Source organism: Ixodes scapularis, unplaced genomic scaffold (assembly GCF_016920785.2).
Source record: "Ixodes scapularis isolate PalLabHiFi unplaced genomic scaffold, ASM1692078v2 PGA_scaffold7__128_contigs__length_106722199, whole genome shotgun sequence".
NCBI lineage: Eukaryota > Metazoa > Arthropoda > Arachnida > Ixodida > Ixodidae > Ixodes > Ixodes scapularis.
The window spans coordinates 12,830,833-12,849,251 of NW_024609882.1; the positions used below are offsets into that span (position 1 = coordinate 12,830,833).

Below are 18,419 nucleotides of genomic sequence, written 5' to 3' on the forward strand. Positions count from 1 at the left end.
TTCGGCAAAACGTCTACTGGCTGCAGTGCTACAGTGGCGTGAAGCAATGGTGCCGTCAATGTGACATGTGTGCCTTGCGTAAGGGCCTCACGTAAAAGAACGAGCACCACTTGAAAAACATGTGACGGGGGCACCTTTTGAACGCGTTGGCACTTATGTACTGGGCAGTTTCCTCTATCTAAATTTGGCAACAGGTTCCTTCTAGTCATTGTTGACTATTTCATCAGGTGCCCGGAAGTCATTCCTATACCAAACCAAACCGCGTCCAAAGATCGCCGACGCTCCGGGGAAGAATTGGATTACCCGGTATGGAATCCCCCTGAGCATCCACTCGGACCAAGGAAGGAACTTCGAGAGTTCAAAGAAGTTTGCGAAATTTTCACTATCACAAAGACAAGAGCGACGCCCCTCCACCCGCAGTCAAACGGCTTGGTGGCAAGGATGAAGCGCACCATTCTACAGCATCTATCCATGTTTGTCCATGATCACCAAGATGGCTGGGATAGCATCGCACCTTTAATTTTGTGTGCATACCGCACAGCTGCTCATGAGGTTACTGGCTACACGCGTGCCACTACGCTCTTCGGTCATGACCTTCGCATGCCTTGTGAGGTAACCATCCCACAAGCACCGAAACCGGGCACAGACCCTGTGCCTTACATAGGTGAATTGAGAACAAACCTCGAATGGATGCACGCATTTGCTTGGCGGCGTTTAGCAAGCGATCTGACTCGCATGACGGCACAGCACGACGCGCATGTCACAACACACCCGTTCTCGCCAGGTGACAAAGTGTGGCTCTACAACCCGATTCGAAAAAGAGGGCTGTCTCCAAAACTACAACGTTACTGGCGAGGACCTTTTACCGTCATCAAACGTCTCAGTGATGTGGTCTATCGTATACGTCGCAGCGTTCGATCGTGGGCCCTTGTAACCACCGCGACCAGCTATCTTTGTACGAAGGACTTTGTTAAGCCTCACTGAAGCTTCGAAGGACGCAGATGTAACGAGTTGACGTTCACGTCGTTACATCTGCGCCAAACAAAGCGTATGCCATGTGCAGAAAGGTTACCAACGAAAATGTCCAAGCGACAACACATGAAGCCGCCCACAAAACAAAATATGCTCCGTGAAAGACGGGTGTCGTCAAACTTATTCCCCCGTCCTGCGGCAAGTATTATATCGGCCAACAGGGAGATGCATTATTTATTTTATTTGTTTATTTTATTCCTTTATTGTCTACAGTTCCCCTAAGGGCATTACAGTAGAGGGAGTCACATTACCAAAAAGGCGAATTTTTTACACACCATAGGTTATCAAGACACATAAGTACGCAAAATATACAAAACTCGCACACGCATATATACATGCATAAAAAAGAAACAACCTTAGTCTGCATGAAAAGAAACACAAATGCGGTAATAATATTTTTACACTCAAATATATTGTTACGAGACAGTGCTAGAGTTGCGAAAAAAAACGAATCTGGACTATTGACAGAACCAGGGAGCACGCAGAGTCTTTGAAGGGCACGTCAGTAGGAACATTTGTCAGCGCATTGCAGAACGTGCGAATGCACTGGAACGTTTCAGAACATCGCAATATTTGCAACAAATAAGAACCCTTTTGCTCGTGAGATGCTCGATGCACTGGCCATTGAAGACCACGCGGATCAGTGTATCAGCTCCCCGATCTACACTAAAGAAAAACAATATCTGCGGTGTGCAACAACCAGATGACTCACAGTTTGGTTTTCGGTGGGTTATGTCAAAAGTGTGGTGTGTATAGCAATTTCGTAAGACAATGGTGTTTTAAAAGGGATTACGTATATATGTATGTGTTGTACAGAATATGTTTTTAGTATGTATATATTAATTAGTTTATGATTACGACCTCTTAAAAGAAAGAGGAAGTTTAAAAAAATACAAAATTTCTTCACTAAAGCACGTTGATACTCAGCTGGCTTTTTTTTGTCCTTTTAATTATCTCTCCTTCTACACAAGGTCAAGGGGATCAATACGAAGTATATAACAACAAGCTCAACTCCAGCCCTTAACTCGATTTTGAAGATTAAATTTGGAGATTTACCTGCCAAACCAACGACGGATATCTGACACGCCCCAGAGTAGGACTCAGGGTTACTTTCGACCACCTGGGGATCTTTCAACGTGCAACCGAAAGCTAGGTTTTACGGCGCCTTCTCCACAATAAGCCTCCGTCAGATTGCGGGCACCTTGACCGGGATTCGAACCCGCCACGTGGGCATCTGTCGGTCGGCGCTTTGTCTTGGACCCACCGAGGCGGCTAATTCGGTTTCAAAACAACATCGTGCTGTGAAATCTCGTCGTAACCTCAATCGATGAAAATACTAAGCGGCGAAAAACTCACCCGTGCTTCCCAGGGTTCCCACCGTGACGCCGTCGTCCCGTACCCATGACGTCACCTTGACGTAGTCCTTCACAGCGGGAGGCACGTAACAGCGGAGCAGGGCAGAGTTTCCTCGAATGACGTAGACGTCGTACACGTTGGCCGTGAACTTCTGAAGCACCACTGGAAAGGAAATAGACCAATAACGTCCAGAATGAGTACCTCTATCGCGAAAAAACAGTGTCTGCCATGCTAATGTCGCCAGGATATTCTACGTATGTTCATCCGCTTTCGAAAAAGTGCGCCCTCATAAGGATCCAAAAGGAAACCATCGACACTTTTTTACACGCGGGGATATTTCTTCGCCCAAAGGGTATGAATGAGGGAAAGCCAACTTAACTAACCAACAGATAGCTCACCATTCTTAAAATGTTACTGAAAGCTATCCACCAACAAGATTAAAAATTGACAGGACAGCAATCTTTACGGTTTATTCCCGTTTTTATCAAGTACCAGATTCCGGTAAACTTTCCGTTCAGTCGAAGTAATTTCCGACCGAATAAGAATTGGTAGAAGATCGCGTGAACTGACAAGTGCTCCGCAGCCCGTGACGTAAAAGTTCATTTTCCTGAATAAGGAATCACGAGCTCAAGTCTCAGTTGTACCGATTTTACACGTTTTACCAGGTCGTGTTACTGTAATCCCTACTTATTTGTTGCAAAATTAAGAGTTAGCGGTTGTACATCAATCACCAAATTTCCATTTTACAGCAGAAACAGCCTCAACCACTGTAAAATATAAAATTTTTGACTTGATAAAAATCAAATCAAATCAAGTTTATTTGACATCTATTTTTGTAAGATGTCGGGACTATAGGGACTTCAATTTATACTTTTTTGGCTTTTCCACGTTGATTCTCACTAGTAATACTAGATCTGAAAATATTCTTATTATTGTGCTTCCCTAGGTGCAGTTTTAAGTCCGAGGTAGTTTTCATTGTTTTAACACAGAATTTTTTTTTCTATTTTTTACTGATGTTTTAAGATTTTACGCTAATATTGCAGCAAGACGAACTAATACCATTTTTAGACCACCTGAGACTGGGTGGAAGAAACACGACGACGTCTCAATCTTGAGACGTCGTCTTGTTTCTTTCACCCAGTCTCAGGTGGTCTAGAAATGGTAAACTTACAGCAGCTCGCCTGCGCCCTAACTGTTTTTTCACGAACTAATAAAACGAACAAAAACCATGCCCGCGTATTCGAGACAAGCTTACAATAATTCTATACTCGGGGACAACTTTTATTGGCAATTCCGAGGAGAGGAGGAGAGAGAGCGGACAGCTTTAATCAGTGCTAAACATGGGAAAGGGAATTTGACTGTATTGACAAAAAAGTTGTCCCCGAGTAAAACTCAATCATCGAGTGGTTCAGCTCATTTTCGAAACCTTGCACCGGTTAAACAGCTCTCCGCGCACACGGACCAGTACAATCACTATCTGCCTTTAACCAGGCGGAGGCGATCGAAGTACGGCTAGATGCGTTTAAAACTTCACTCTCCGAGCTCTGGCTACAAATCAATAAATGTTTAGGAGCACGCGAACCGGAAAGCCCGGATTTCGTCAACAATCTGGACCCGTTCCCAAAGAAGCGAAGCTCTTTTGTCAGAGAAGGATTAGCTGCGATAAACGAACGATTCTTCAATGAGTGTTGATGTCAGAAAGTAGGCATATATTTATACACTAAGGTCTTTCTTTTTCGGCTCGATGATATTGATTATATTAATAACGTTAATAACTAACGCTACTTTTATCGAATAATATGGATTTTTTCATTTTTTTTTTTTTATGCTAGACAGTGATTCATTCGCTTACAATATTATGAATATGCGGCAAATTTTTGTTAATATCAAATCAAAATATTGCCGACACTTGATTAATGCATTGTTCTGATTATGAGAGCAAAACCATAATCCCCAGAGCGTTTGACGGTTTAATAATAATAATAATAATTTATTTGTATCTTGCCCCATAACAACCTAGGGTTAGAGTGTGGTGGCACATAAAAAATAAAAAAAAAACAAGAAAACATAGGAAAGTGTATACAATCTTAAACGACGTGTACTCTCTGGTAAATAAAACATTTCACAAATCAGAAACCAAAAATATGCACATCAACTGGTCATTTAAACGCAGCAAAATTTAAAAATAGGTCTACATAAGCTGGGGGTTCATTTAAACAGGTTTGCACTCGAGCCAAAGGGGACAGTCTCGTTTGACTAGATGTGCAAAACACAGTTGAGTTACTAACGACACGGGGCGGTACATGAAACATTAAGGACGACAAAAGATTGCTATCTATTTGGCTGTGAACCAATTTGTGTAGAATATAAGGTCAAGGGCATTTCTTCTTTTTGAAAGGTCCTCTAATGAAAGTTCTCTAAGAATGTATTCATGATCATAATAACAATTCCTATCATAATATCTATCGTAAATCGATAGGTATTTTGTTACGAGTTCAGAAGCATATAAATCGCTTCTGAACTCTTTCTATCCTTGCAGCGTCGGTCATTGTTAACGAATTCTAGACTGAACTACAAAACTCAAGTTTCACTCGTACTAGGGGACAAAATAATCGAACTACGCACACTATATTTGAAAACTTGTGCGTCCAACGTCATATTATGCAGATTAATCTAAAGGCCGAAGCAAAAATTTGTATACCATGATAAGAACAGGCAAGATCACTATCAAAACAAATACCAATGTCACGAACTTGTTCCACACGTTCAATAGTAGAATTACCGATAAAAATAGTGATGTGAAATTCTTTCGCGCTTCCTACACATAGACACCACTTTTGTTTTATCTGGACTGACCAGAAAAAAGTTACTTGATCACCAGTTTCAGATACGTGATACATCTTATTTCTTGCAAAAGAGCACAATCATCTTCCAACTGGATTCTCAGATAAAGCTTACTATCGTCCGCAAATAAGAGCAATTTCTCATGTTGTACGCACAATCCTATATAACTGGTGCATATAAAAAAAAGTAGCGGCCCCAAATTTGATCCCTGAGGGACTCTCGAAGTTGGAGTAAATACATCTGATAAGCTATTGAAGATGTGTCTTCAACTCTTACCATCAGACAGATATCTATAAAACAAGCTTAAAAGAGGCGGCGAAACGCACAACGCCGTATAAAAATGGCTTATACAAGAGTCCCTCGTGATTTACCTTATCAAAGGCCTTTGATAAGTCAAAATGCACAATATCATCTTGCCCACTGTAGTGATTATGTTTAGGGACGTCTTTCATTCAGAGATGGCACCACCTACATTGCGCCAATTGCACGTGTCGCGTGTTGAGCAAAACCACGGGCCGCGTGGCGGCAAGACATGATTCGGTCACCAAAAATATGATAAATAAATCTGCTCGAGGCGCTCGCCTCAGATCTGCCCTCGTCACCGTCGAGATCGGTTGCCTGTCTTCTCGTCCTCATCGGCAGGTTCTGGCCCGGAGCCGGCCGCCACCCTCCATGTAGGCGCGCATCTATGTTATAGTCCCCGTTCACAGTGAAATCCAAGGCGTGCGAGGCTTGTTTCACCCCACACGTCTCTTTTGAAAAGATGGCACCGGGGAATTACAAAACCCACGTGTAACAATAAATAGGACAGTGCAATCAAGGTGAGAACAAAAGTTCGTTTCTACTGAGCACACTTTTATAAATCTATGTGAAACGGTGCTTAGTTTTCGACAAAAGTAAAAAGAAAGACGGGCATGTAAACCTTTCTCAAAAACCGTCGAAAAAGAACACAACAAAGATACAGGGCGGTACTTATCTACCCTAGAAGCGTCACCGGTTTTGTGTATTGGCACTACCCCTGACCTTTTTCAAAGACATGAAAAAACACCATTTCTCAGAGACAGGTTAAGTATAATAATAAGTAAAGGGGCAAATGATCGGCGCATCTTTTGACAATAAAGATAGGTATAGTATCATCTCCCGCTGACTTTTTTAATTTTAATTTTTAAATTTCCTCTAAAATTTCATTTAAATCGACCTCACTAAATGTGGAAATGTCGTTACAACCGGCAGCGCGGATTGAAGGCTTGCTTTTGAATTCTTTCTTCGAATAGCATTCACGAAAGTAATTTTGGAATATATTAGCCGCATTTTCAGGAGAAGCAACGTAGTCCGTATCAGTACGTAAATAAATATTTTTTGCTGACTTTTTCTTCTGCTTTTTTTACGAATCGCCAGAATGTATCAGGTTCACGGTAGAGAGAATTTCCTTCCGATTTTTTTTTTTATCAATGCATTTGACATGTTTATACAGTCTCTTTACAATGGCTCTGCAAACACTTAACTTTATGTACCATAACTCAATGCCGGTTCTTTTGAACAATTCATGGTAGCGTTCTTTTTTACGCATGTAGTGTTTCAACTCCCTCGAGAACCAAAACTGGTATTTAGCAAGCTTAGGCAATCGCTTGGGAATGAACGCATCGATTGCATTTTTCACTATCTTCGTCAAGGGTTCAGTCGCGGAATCTACACAATTATCATGAAGCACCTTTGACCAGTTATTGTTACGAAGGAACGTCTATCTACCTATGATAGCCATATCTGATTAAATTTTGTCTGTCACGAGACCTCACCGCCAAAGAAAAACATACGATGAAGGGCGGGTCAAAAACGTCAGTTTGCACAAGGGTATCGCTAACTGACGCGACACTGTCTATGGGGCAGTTTAAAAAGAAAAAAAAAGATCAAGAACATTTCTGGCCGTGTTTCTGAAATGATTATGCTGAGTTAGATTGTAAAATCAATGAAATCTACTAGACGTGACACTTTTACTACCGTTTGATCATTTTCACTACTACTTATACCGGTCGACAAGTTCACTCCTGGTAGATCAAAATCTCTGTACACATGTGCTTTGAATTTTGAAAAAGCAATTTGCTGTTCAAGAGTTTGTAAGTGTTTTACAAACACATTCGAACCCAAGAGCGAAAAAAAATAAACGTTTCCGACGAGATAATCAAACCCATCACGTGATAATAATTCAACCGATACGCACTCTGCATAGGTTTTTAAATGTAAACTTTTGTATGATTTATTGTTATCCCGCACGGCTGTCAACAACCCTCCTCGCCCCCCCTCCCCCCACCACCCCACCCCGCAAATTTTTTTTTCCCAATTGCAGCGTAATCTTTGTCCCTTCCATAAACACTGCATGATGTCGGAAAGTAACTGCTGCTGGAAATTTCTTTCAGGATCCAAGTGTCAGTTAAACAGAACACGTCAAAATTAGTGGAAACGATAGTTGCCATACAGTTATCTGTTTTCGTCCTGAAACCGCGAGTGTTCTGATAATAGCATTTAATTATTTAATTAGTCGTTAATACTGTTCGGTAGTGACGTTTGCGTCATTTCGAGTTTTCCGAAAAAGTGGTGAAAGATACACCCCTCGGAACAAATGTCTCGGTTATTAATGGTTTCAAAAAAGTTTCGTTCAACCGAAACATGCAAAGAAGAGTAGGACGGAAATTTTGTTTTCAGCTTCGTGCAGCTAAAAGTTTCCCTCATAGGGCAGGATCAAGAAGCGAACTAGCATCTTCAACTGTTGTCTCGAAGCCAAATCTAGTTACAAACAACGACTTTTTTTAAAAGGGGGACAGGTATAATTGTCACCTTGGATGCTTTCGATGTTACAACTGAAGGCTTCTTTCGTCGTCGAGGTCCCACTGTAGTTTAGCCGTCGTCCACGGTCACAAACGGGCTGAAGGTCTGTTGAAGATGGTCACACTACTGGTTGCTCGGTCTTCGTCGCTTACTTTGCTGTCAGAACTTTGCTTCGATGACACGGGACCCAAGCTGGCGATGTCTCTAGTTCGACCTCCCGCATACAATCTCGAATTCGTTGTTTTGCGTGCGACCTGATTCGGTCCCGATGATGCAGCAGCGCTGTAACTCTGGCTCGGGTGATTCAAATCAGGCCCCCGCTTGGAAAGTTGCTGCCGTAACTCGGTGGCTTCGGAGCGTAGATGGTTATTATCCGCTCTTAAGTACTTCATTTCGGCGGTACGCACGTCTAACTTGACATTTATCTTTTCGAGTACAGATTTCAAGTTCTTCGGCGCGCTTGAGGTGTATAGTTTAATGGTGGTTTCACAGGCTGATTTGATGTTCGTCTTTGACCCCGACACGTCCGACCTTTCTTCACGATTAGGCTTACCGTCACTGCGGTGCCGAGGGGTGCAGGCGTTGCATTTGTACGAGCTCTTTCCTGAGGCCATGAAAACGGTATATTTCTCAAGGCATACTCTAATACAATCGCAGAGGAATTTCGCCTTGCAGCCACCCAAACACGGGAGGAATTGACAATTACGAGCAAATTTTTTTTTGGAGCAGCTTCCACGCACGCCCTTCATGTTGCAATCTTGGATTAAGTGCGAGGAGCAGACGACGCTCTTGCTAGCTCTAACTGAAGGAAGACCGTGGCTACAAACAAAGGCAGCGACTTTGCGTCCACCCACCAATCCTTTCAATCAAGACTCGGAACTCAAGCGACGCAGCACGCTCTCATTTCCTCATCTGTTTCAGTTGGTTTTCTTTAAAGTCAAACTTAAAGATGAAGTAAAGCATGCAAATGTCACGTCTGATAACAGACGTCACAAGTTCAAGTTATTGTCATATCAACTCTTTGGAACATCCTCAAAAACTACGTACTACTTGTACACAATATGAGAATAAAATTAGTGTTAACATTGCGACCATCCTTCTAGCTGTAACCCCGTTTATTTTTCTGGGTTGCTTAGTCGCGGATGATTATAAAACGTTAAAAAAAACTGTCTTTAACGTGGGAGCGAACCACAGCGCTGTCAAGGACGGCATGTAATTTTTTTGTTACACGTTTCAAATGCAAATATATTCGTGTCTTGAGCGAGGCCATAAATAACCTCTTTTTTACTTACGGCCCCGCCACCAGAAACGCATGCTTATTAGTTTCGTCTTCCCAAGATTCGATTACAAAATTACTTTGTCCAGAAGAAATGGCTTGTGGGAGGCAAATAACAGAGAAAAAATATATTCCGTTAGCGTGTCAGACTGCACAAACAAGAAGTATAAGAGAAAGATACAAACTGGGAACGCCGCCGTTCGAGATCGTTACAAAGCTACACTGACTGCGGTTGCCAGCCGCAGATATCGAACACTTGTAAATAGATTAGGACACGGCCGCCGGAAGAAAAGTGAAAGTTGTGCGTCTCGCTGATATGCAGGCATGATGGCGGTCAGACCACGCACACCTAATGGGTAGTATAGTGTTATGTTGCTGTTGTTTCTTTGCTCCCAAACACTACTAAAATTGTATTTGACTTTTCCTTAGGCAAATTACTGCACGTTGTTGTATTTTTTATTTTCGTTAAGTGAGGAACTCGGTTTTCACTTTTGTGTGTTATTTTAATATACAGTATGTCGTAGAATTAATTTTTTTCAGGCTCATTCTAGTTTTTTTATATATATATATATATTTACCGCTAAAACCAAAATGCTTCATGAAGCTATAAATAGACAGGATGTTCCTTTTTACTTGTATCATACTTAAAGAAAGGGTACTGACCATTACATGGCTGCTGACTTCACTGCGTGTTCAACGGGCTTGGCGGACGTAAGAAAGGGCAATACTAATGCACGATCCCCCGGCTAATTAACTAAAATTGCGTAATAAACTTATTAAGTATTGGTTTAATGAGTCATGTTCCAATTGTAGTTTTGAAGCCAAACACCACTAATGACTAGACTATTGTATACAATGTGCGAAAATGCAACGGTCTTTGAGATATTCAGCCGCAAGTTTTCGCATGCTACTCGGCTGTTCGAAAAGTGCGGCATAGAAGTGCGTTAAATATTTAGGGTGGCGTGGCTTAAATGATGCGAAGAAGAGTAACTGGAACTTTCAAATCAGGGTTAGTGCGCAGGCGAGCTCGTAAACGAACATAGTGAGAAAAAAACAACCTTGAGACTAGGGACAACAAATGATGTTGTCTTGTCCCATTTATTTGACCATAGTTTCAAGGTTTTTTTTTTCACTATGACTGACACTTTGCCGTTATATAGGAAGTGTCCGGTTGACGCTTCCATAAACCACGTGCTGCCCAAATAAAGAAGAGGTGACCGGCACAGCAACGTGACCCTTGGACCTTGATAATGAGACGCGCGCAACGCGCGAAGTTTTTAAATGACCGACAAACATTCAAAAACATATCGCTAAATATTTTAAAAGTTTATACCATTTCCGAAATATGTTTCGGAAATTGTATAAGTTTGTGTGATAAGGAGGCGCGCAAAAGTGGGAAGCACGAAGTGTACGTCGGCCTTTAAACACACTGAAGACAGCACCCATGTAAGGATTCTTTGCTTTTTTTTCTAATAGAGTACACGGAAAAAGAAACACACTGGGTGTATTTTGTAACATTTCCAGTGAAAACACAATCGCTAGAAGAAATTATTCCGTTCCCCATTATCTAATTGGACTGTGAAATGATTCATTTTCTTTAGCTAAGTACTATTGACAATGCTCCCCTAGCCCAAACCGAATAATCGCCAAGCAAAGAGTAAACCCAACATAACCCGAGCATTCACCTTGAACTTATGTCCAACAAAATTTATTATCCGCATTCTGTTCTAAACTTAAACGCCTTGTCACAAAACTTGGCCAAATGGAGAGCACATTTTCCGTTTTCAAACCTATTTACCGAACCTGAAGCGCTATACTCATGGCATCACATGCTCGTACATTGCCTCACTTTGGCTTTAATGCAAGTGCAAACAGCGTTAAGCAGGATATCAATATTATCCTAAGGTCCTAGGAGTGAACGTGACCGCTCTCGTCCAATGCCCGAATCGAGGTGGCTAACAAAGCTAAGTTATATGGATCCTTATCTCTGCAACAACAAGGGCGTGGAGAGATACACTATCGCGCATCACGTATACTACAATAAGCAGATATATTTTGGTGGGTGTCATATGCGTATACTCACGCGAAGCAAAAAAAAATATAAAAAGATAGTTTATATTTTTACACAGTGTTCGTTTTGTCAGTTGAGTGCAATCTGTTGAGCCCTTCATTGTTTTGTTGTTACTTTAAGATTACTAACTTTTATCTGACGGGTGAGAACAGCTGAATCTCACACCCTGCAATGAGCTCCCGGCGGTCAAATTAAGCTTTAGCTTCGGTTGAAACAAAGCGCGCTACGACGTCTCCCCTGAGCCTTGCAGCGGGCTCTGGTGCCCAAAGATAAGAAACCGACACGCGTCGACTCGAAACCGGGCCATCGACGAGCGACGCCGCCCATTGTTGCTGCACATGGCGGCTTTCAACGGTCGTTAAACATAAAGCGAGTTGCCTAAACTTTCCTTTACTTTCGAAATAGACGAGAAATCAGAAGAGGAACAACCGTAATAGCTTGCTTTACATCGTTGTATCAGGTCGTTCAAAAAAAGAAAAAAAGAGCCGCTATGCTTTCTTTTGGAGTTATTGATGGAACTGAGAGGGTTTGCCCAATTTTGTAAGCTTCATGCGGAATTTATTTTTAGTGTGGAACAAGAACATATTTGTTAGGAATTTCCTGGTGTTTATATACGCACCAAAACGTGTCTTTCACGTCACGAGTCCTCAACGTATATTTAAACACGCGCAGTCGCAGAAAGTTTTACTTTATTTTTTAGTTTTTAAAATGATTTTGGTGCATGAGAAAATTTCTCATCAGTGTTAAAAACTTTCAGGGGCCGTGTGGTTGAGGTGAGAACGAGACTCGACTGATTAAAAGACTCGTATAAGACTAAAAGTATAGATTGGAATAAGTTATCCCTAAGAGAAGTAAAATCATCTTTTTTCTCTAGCAGCTGAAGGTAGTTGCCTTTCTTTCTTTGTAATCTTTGTAACTAGTTTTTGCATAATTTTATCTCTGCTGTCTGTCCTGCCTCAATGTAAAAAAAGGGGAAAAAAATCTAAAATTTGTTTTAAAATGTGTGATAGCGACAATCATTGTACAATTTTTTTTTCTCCTCTGGAATATCATTTTTTCCGGCTCTGTTGCTGCTTTCTGTAGGCGGTCAGAGACCCGTCAAGCTGTACCTGACAGCTTTTTTCCCTGATCGCCACCATCTTATGGTGGAAAATAAACATTATTATTATTATTATTATTATTATTATTATTATTAAGTGATCTTAGCGCAGAGAAGGATTTTCTTTCCACATAATATGACTGATATGGCCTGAAGAAAGGAGTTAGCTGGAACAGTTGGTAATATTTAAATATGGTTGATGAAGATCAGCTTCAAAAAGCGCTCAGCTCAGTCCTGTCGTGTTTTTTCTTCTTTTTTCTTTTTTTTCACCGTTTTTTTTTACGCTGATTTTCGTGAACCATGTCTGATATGACCTATATTTTGTCAACGAGATACAGATTATGCGGAACATTTTAATGTCTTATTGATTTTATATCGGCTACGCCAAATAACTAGAAGGTTAATTTATGTAATTTGTGTTTATTATTTTTTTATTTATTAAATCATACTCGTTTCTTATTCTTAGCTTTGTCCGATAACGTATACCGGTAGGCATCTCTTCTTTGTTTCAAGCGGACTTTTTTTTTTGCATATACAGCGTGTACCGTCAATTTCCCCTAAACCCAACCACAAACAAAGTGCGTTGTTCTTGCTTTTTTTTTTGTTGTTTTTATTGCAAGAAAACAATGTAGGTTTTGCAGGACACCCAGTCTCCGCTCAAACAAAGCGCTAAGGGCCAGGATCAGAGGCCAGATTTTCAAAACTAATTCAAAAATTTTAAGTGATTTTCTCATTTTCAACGGCAAATTGGGACGGTTTTCGGTAGTTTGCGTCATTCAGTCATGTATTCGTACGTTTTATCGGCCGCATTATTACTGTTCAAAAGTCCCATTAACCATAATTTACCGTCGAAAAGGGTACGTTCTGAAAATATTGCATCTAGTTCGGATCATAGAGTGATGATACTGTAGATTAGAGGTTCAACTGGCACTAGTGTGCTGTGGCAAATTGAAGCAGACAGCATCCAGTAGGAAACTGATTTTCCTTAATGCATTTTTTGTATGAAAAAGCGCATCCATTTTTTCTCAGCGCTTGATTGTAAGAGCAAATTTCACAAATAATTTGTACATACTATGAAGACTCGAACATTTCTGTCACGCAGACTAAATAAATGGGCAGTTATGCCGTTTTCTTTTAATATTCATGGCATTAAAAACGGTGCTGAAACGGCTTCGTACGTGATTTATGTGCAGTGCCAGAAACTGTTAGCACATACACGGCGTCGGCGCTTTCCAGCAAGAGGCATATTTGTGCCAAATGAACGAAGGATATCTAGAAAACCAGAAGAGACATCAAGAACTACGCAGTAACAGTAACTCCTTGAATATACAGACGATCTAAATAAATTTAATTCCACGTAAAATAGTTTTATTTGCAATAAATAAGTACAGCTTTATTTTTTCTACTCATGAAATTGTGCGAAGATGCTTCTTTGTTCAAAACCACCCTCAGGCTCAAAATCTTTGAAAATGGCGAAAAGTCGGAGATCAGGTGCCCAATTAAAGCTGCCCGGCCTAAGAAAAAATAAAAAGACACACCTTTTAATAGGACACATACTTTGTTCTTTACGTTTTGAAGGTTTTAACCACTCGTAAAGATACACGACGGGGTCCTTTTTTATGTATTGAAAGGACGGGCACATTAAGAATATATAAGCACCACCGGAATGCTACCGAACCTTAAACACACTCTACATTCCTTTCGATCGTTATTTTGCTTAGAATCGTCGCTCGTTTTGACACACCTGCTATGGAACTGAGGTTTGAGCATGAAATATAGCGAAATATAACAACGCTCACAGGTGAAAGAGAAAGCTGTAACTAAAGCAATGACACCTTTACAATGATAATAAAGGTACTCACTGTTGTATACGACCCAGAGTAACAATAGTTATTCATGTTATTTTCCGGCGAAGCGACAAAATGCACGCGCGTTTTCCCATAGGAATGGACAGGAGCACCGCAAAAGTAGACTCGTTTCTGTCTGCTTCAATTAGCATCCCGGAAGTCGCATAGGCACTAACACCAGTTAAACCTCTAGCGTACAATATAACTCTACGGTTGGGAACGCTAGCGCTAAACATTTGAGCGAAGTGTGAACGTGCGACAATGTGTAATTTATATTTAAAAAAAAAACGTTTTTTTTTTGTGTATTTGCATCCTAAAAAGACAGCACACTAACAGAAGGGTGCGCGAGCAGGTCGCCACCTTTCGGGCAGTCCCCGTACTCAACAAGTCCTGGTTTTTTTCAGCGCCTCGCGTCTACCCGGGAGAAGAGCAGCCGGAATCCGATCCACCCAGGGACGGAGAGAACGTCGCAGCGTCCACGCCAGGGTTCGATCGAAGCCGCGACCAGAGGACCGGTGAACAATTAGGTACGGGCCCCTCGACAAAGGATCGAAGGGGATTAGAGCCCGAAGCGCCTTCCTCCTCCCCCTTCAGCACGAACGGAGCCTCCTTTCCACCCCGTGCTTCTTTCCGGGAAACGGCTTTTGCGGCACTCCGACAACTCGTGCGAATGAACGGTCGTTGGGAAACCGGTTAATTTCAAACGACAGAAAGGCGAGACGATTTTCCGTGAGTAGAAACCGACGATCGTTGCGTCACACTTCTCGCTTAGTGGAAATAAAATCTAGGGTTTTGCGTAGATAAATAGTGCATGTTTGTTCCTTCAATACAATAAACTATATTCCGTTAATTTAAGAGAAACACTTTCAAGACAAAACATAAGAAAACTAAAAAACTATGAAATGCGGCAACAAACGCAAGCTTTTTATTTTTTAAACCTTACATAAGAGCATTGACAGTACCTCCATAGCCGTTTTGCCTTTTTTACGTCAGTTTATTTACAGTCTTGCATAAAAGTAACCGAAGAGTAGAATATATCTCAAGTTCATTTATATCGTCCAAAAAATAAAAGAAGTTTGGAACCGTTCTGCAAGTTCCTAGCATTCCATCGCCTCTTAACACGCTCGCAGAAATAAGAAGAAAACAATAAAAAAAAGCTAAAACTAACAAGTACAACATAAAAACAAAAATTACACGAGTACACTTAAGACTGCTTACGTATAGGAAGATGAAAGCCAGTCAAAGACAACGTCTAGGACGACATCTAGAACGACCTCAAAGACGACCTCTAAGACGACGTCGAGAACGACGCCTAAAGGACGATGCCTCGAACGAACTCTAGGACGACGTAAAGAACGACTTTTAGGACGACTTCTAGGACGACTTTGAGAACAAGCTTTAGAGGACGACGTCTAGGATGGCATCGAGAATGACGTCTACACGAGGACACTTAAGGAGGGTGTGGTGTATTTGCGTGGGAGGCCACGTTTGCCTGAGGAAGCCGTCGTAGATATAGACGCTGCTGCCGATGTTGAGGCCGTCGATGTAGACGCGGTCCCCTCACAATTCCATCGCACGAAGCACACAACGAGCACAGATGAAGTCGGAAGCGCACCTTTTGCACATGGTGCTCCGGCGGTGACTTCACGCCGATGACGTAGGATGTACAAAAGATTCATTTATCATGTGGCAGAGTGTACATTGGGCCAATCGGGTCGTTCTATAGATGACACGATCATGGAACACGCACTGTCAGTGATATCGTCACCCTCGTGAAATTTCGTAGTACACTGTAACAAATGTGAGTGTGCCCCGAAGCTTGACAACACCATTACTTCAGCCTGAAACAAAAACAAAGCTGCAAGGAAGATATCCGAAGTGTTCTTCCTAACCAAGTGCGTTGAAGGCACGTGTGTCAATGCGGACACTGATTTTAGCGCCCTGTTTGACTCTGAGGTGGCATTAAAATCTTTCAAGAAGTAAATGGTAGGTTGATAAGCATTGGTCTGATGATGTTGAAATTCTTTCAACATATGTTTCGATTTCACGGTGTGTATAATATGAATTTCCATGAGTAGTTGCAAGTAGTGATATGTGGTGTTGGTCTTTTTCACTTGTTTTTTTTTTTTAGAGCTATTAACCTCTGAACTATGCATCACCAACTAGCCCAAGTGCATACCCTTCTACGTATGATGATGGTTGACGACATCACGTTGATGACGCTCGATGACGTATTTTATGGCCATCTTTCGGAAACAACAACATCGACGCTGCTTGTTTTTCACGTAATGTGACAAGTGAGGTCGTCATAGAGGTCTAGGAAAACTTTCAGGACGACCGTAAAGACGATGCAAAAATAATGGGACAAGTAGGGTCGCCCATTGAGCATCGTGTGCAGCGCAATTGCGTTTTTATGGCTGTTTACTCCGATCTTTTGCTCAAGGGACAAGTAAGGCTTTCGCCATAAAAATTGACTCCGGACACTGATCTTAGCGCAGTTTTTGACCCAAGAATGTGTGTAAAGGCCAATATTACCGCGCCAATAGACACTTTTCAGGGGTCATTATAGCCATCCTGTCCAGAGCCAAATCCGACGCTCTAATGGCTACTTAAGACATAAAGAATAAAAACATGAAGAACTTCCACAGACAACCACACTTTTTTTATTTAGAAACGACGAATGTTTACTTCCGGGCGCGAAATTTACATGTCGACCAGAACGGTAGAGTTCTGATGGATAGAAGGTTAGAATTGGGAGAGCCGATAAGGATGGGTTCACCGTACCGTGACTGCCCAAGTTTATAATTTTTTTTTTTTCAGTCCTGGCCTGATAAATTTGATTTCACGCCTTGTCAGGGCTAACGATGCCAATGAGACGTTCGTTTTTGCTCTGTCGATGAAGGCTTTTTCAATAATTTTACGCCCGAATCACTGATTCCACTCAAAGGCCGGCTCAGCAGAGCATCACCCCAATAAGAAAAGTGAGCGTCTTGAAAACCGTAGGGCAGAGAAGGCGGATGTGTTCCACCAAGTTGGTTCTTTTATCTCGTCGTCGCTTCACAAAATTCGGTGTGCTTAATTTAGGCAAGATCGTTCTCCGATCACCGCCATTAGGCATGATTAACATGGTGCGATTTTACTTCCGATTTTGAAGTTGCGACGTAACTCCTGCGGCACACAAAAAAAGAAAAACTTGGGTGAAGCTGCAGTGCCCGATCTCGGAGCAGCAAATTTGAAAGCAAAATTTCACCATGGGAATCGTGCTTTAGAGCGGCGACATTAGAACTTTTTAGACTGCCTCTCTGTGGATCTGACTTTTCAAAGGTGAATTGGGGAATTGGAGAAGATTATGAAATTGGCTCGGCAGGAGACACGCCAAGGCTAGAGGCTCGCGCGGCAGTTTGAGTCTGCGTATCGTCGGAGTCCGTGGTTGTGTTTTGACTATAAGGGCTTATAGCGTACAAGGCCCGAATAAACCAATCACAAAAACTACGATTGACTCCTCCGCCTAATTCGAAAGGACGTCAGTCAGAGACTCAGGATCATTTACGCAAAGTCAACACACCCCGAATTTTCTTTCTTTGCATGCTTTGACTGTTGTTCACTGCGCTACATTAAACCAAATTCAATCTTGGTAGGCGCTCGAACAAGTAACAAACAGACATTCAACGGCGGGTCATCTCCAAGTCTCTCCGCGTTTGCCTCCACTAAGCTAATAGTTCCTTTAAGAACAACAACAACAATGGTGACAAAACTAAGCAAGCTTCATCCACAAGATAAAAGTCCAGAACTGATTCTATTATCAAGCTCTCATGTTTCTGCAAGTGCACCGAGTGTTGTCCACTCCCTTCACCGCCCAAAAGCCGCCACATCTCTATAAGAAGTCCGTTGGAGAAGTTCCGAACAAAACTCGACGACGCTTCTTTGCGCGATCTATAATGCAGTCGGCCCAGACATCAGCAACTTGCAAAATAAGAAAAAAAAAGAAAGAGATGTGGTACCTTCTTAGGCAGTACGCAAAAAGCCTCTCCCCCCCCCCCCCCCCCCCCCCCCCGGTCCCTCCCTACACTC

At 41.9% G+C, this 18,419-nt stretch overlaps 1 protein-coding gene across 1 annotated transcript in view; it reads right to left on the minus strand.

Annotated features, from left to right (window-relative positions):
* Positions 1–18,419, minus strand: part of LOC8052023 (Down syndrome cell adhesion molecule homolog) — a 181,599-nt gene that overhangs the window by 105,173 nt on the left and 58,007 nt on the right. Inside the window, exon 3 of the mRNA XM_040220765.3 lies at positions 2,389–2,550. Coding sequence (XP_040076699.1) covers positions 2,389–2,550 — 162 coding nt within the window. The remainder of the gene's footprint in view (positions 1–2,388; positions 2,551–18,419) is intronic.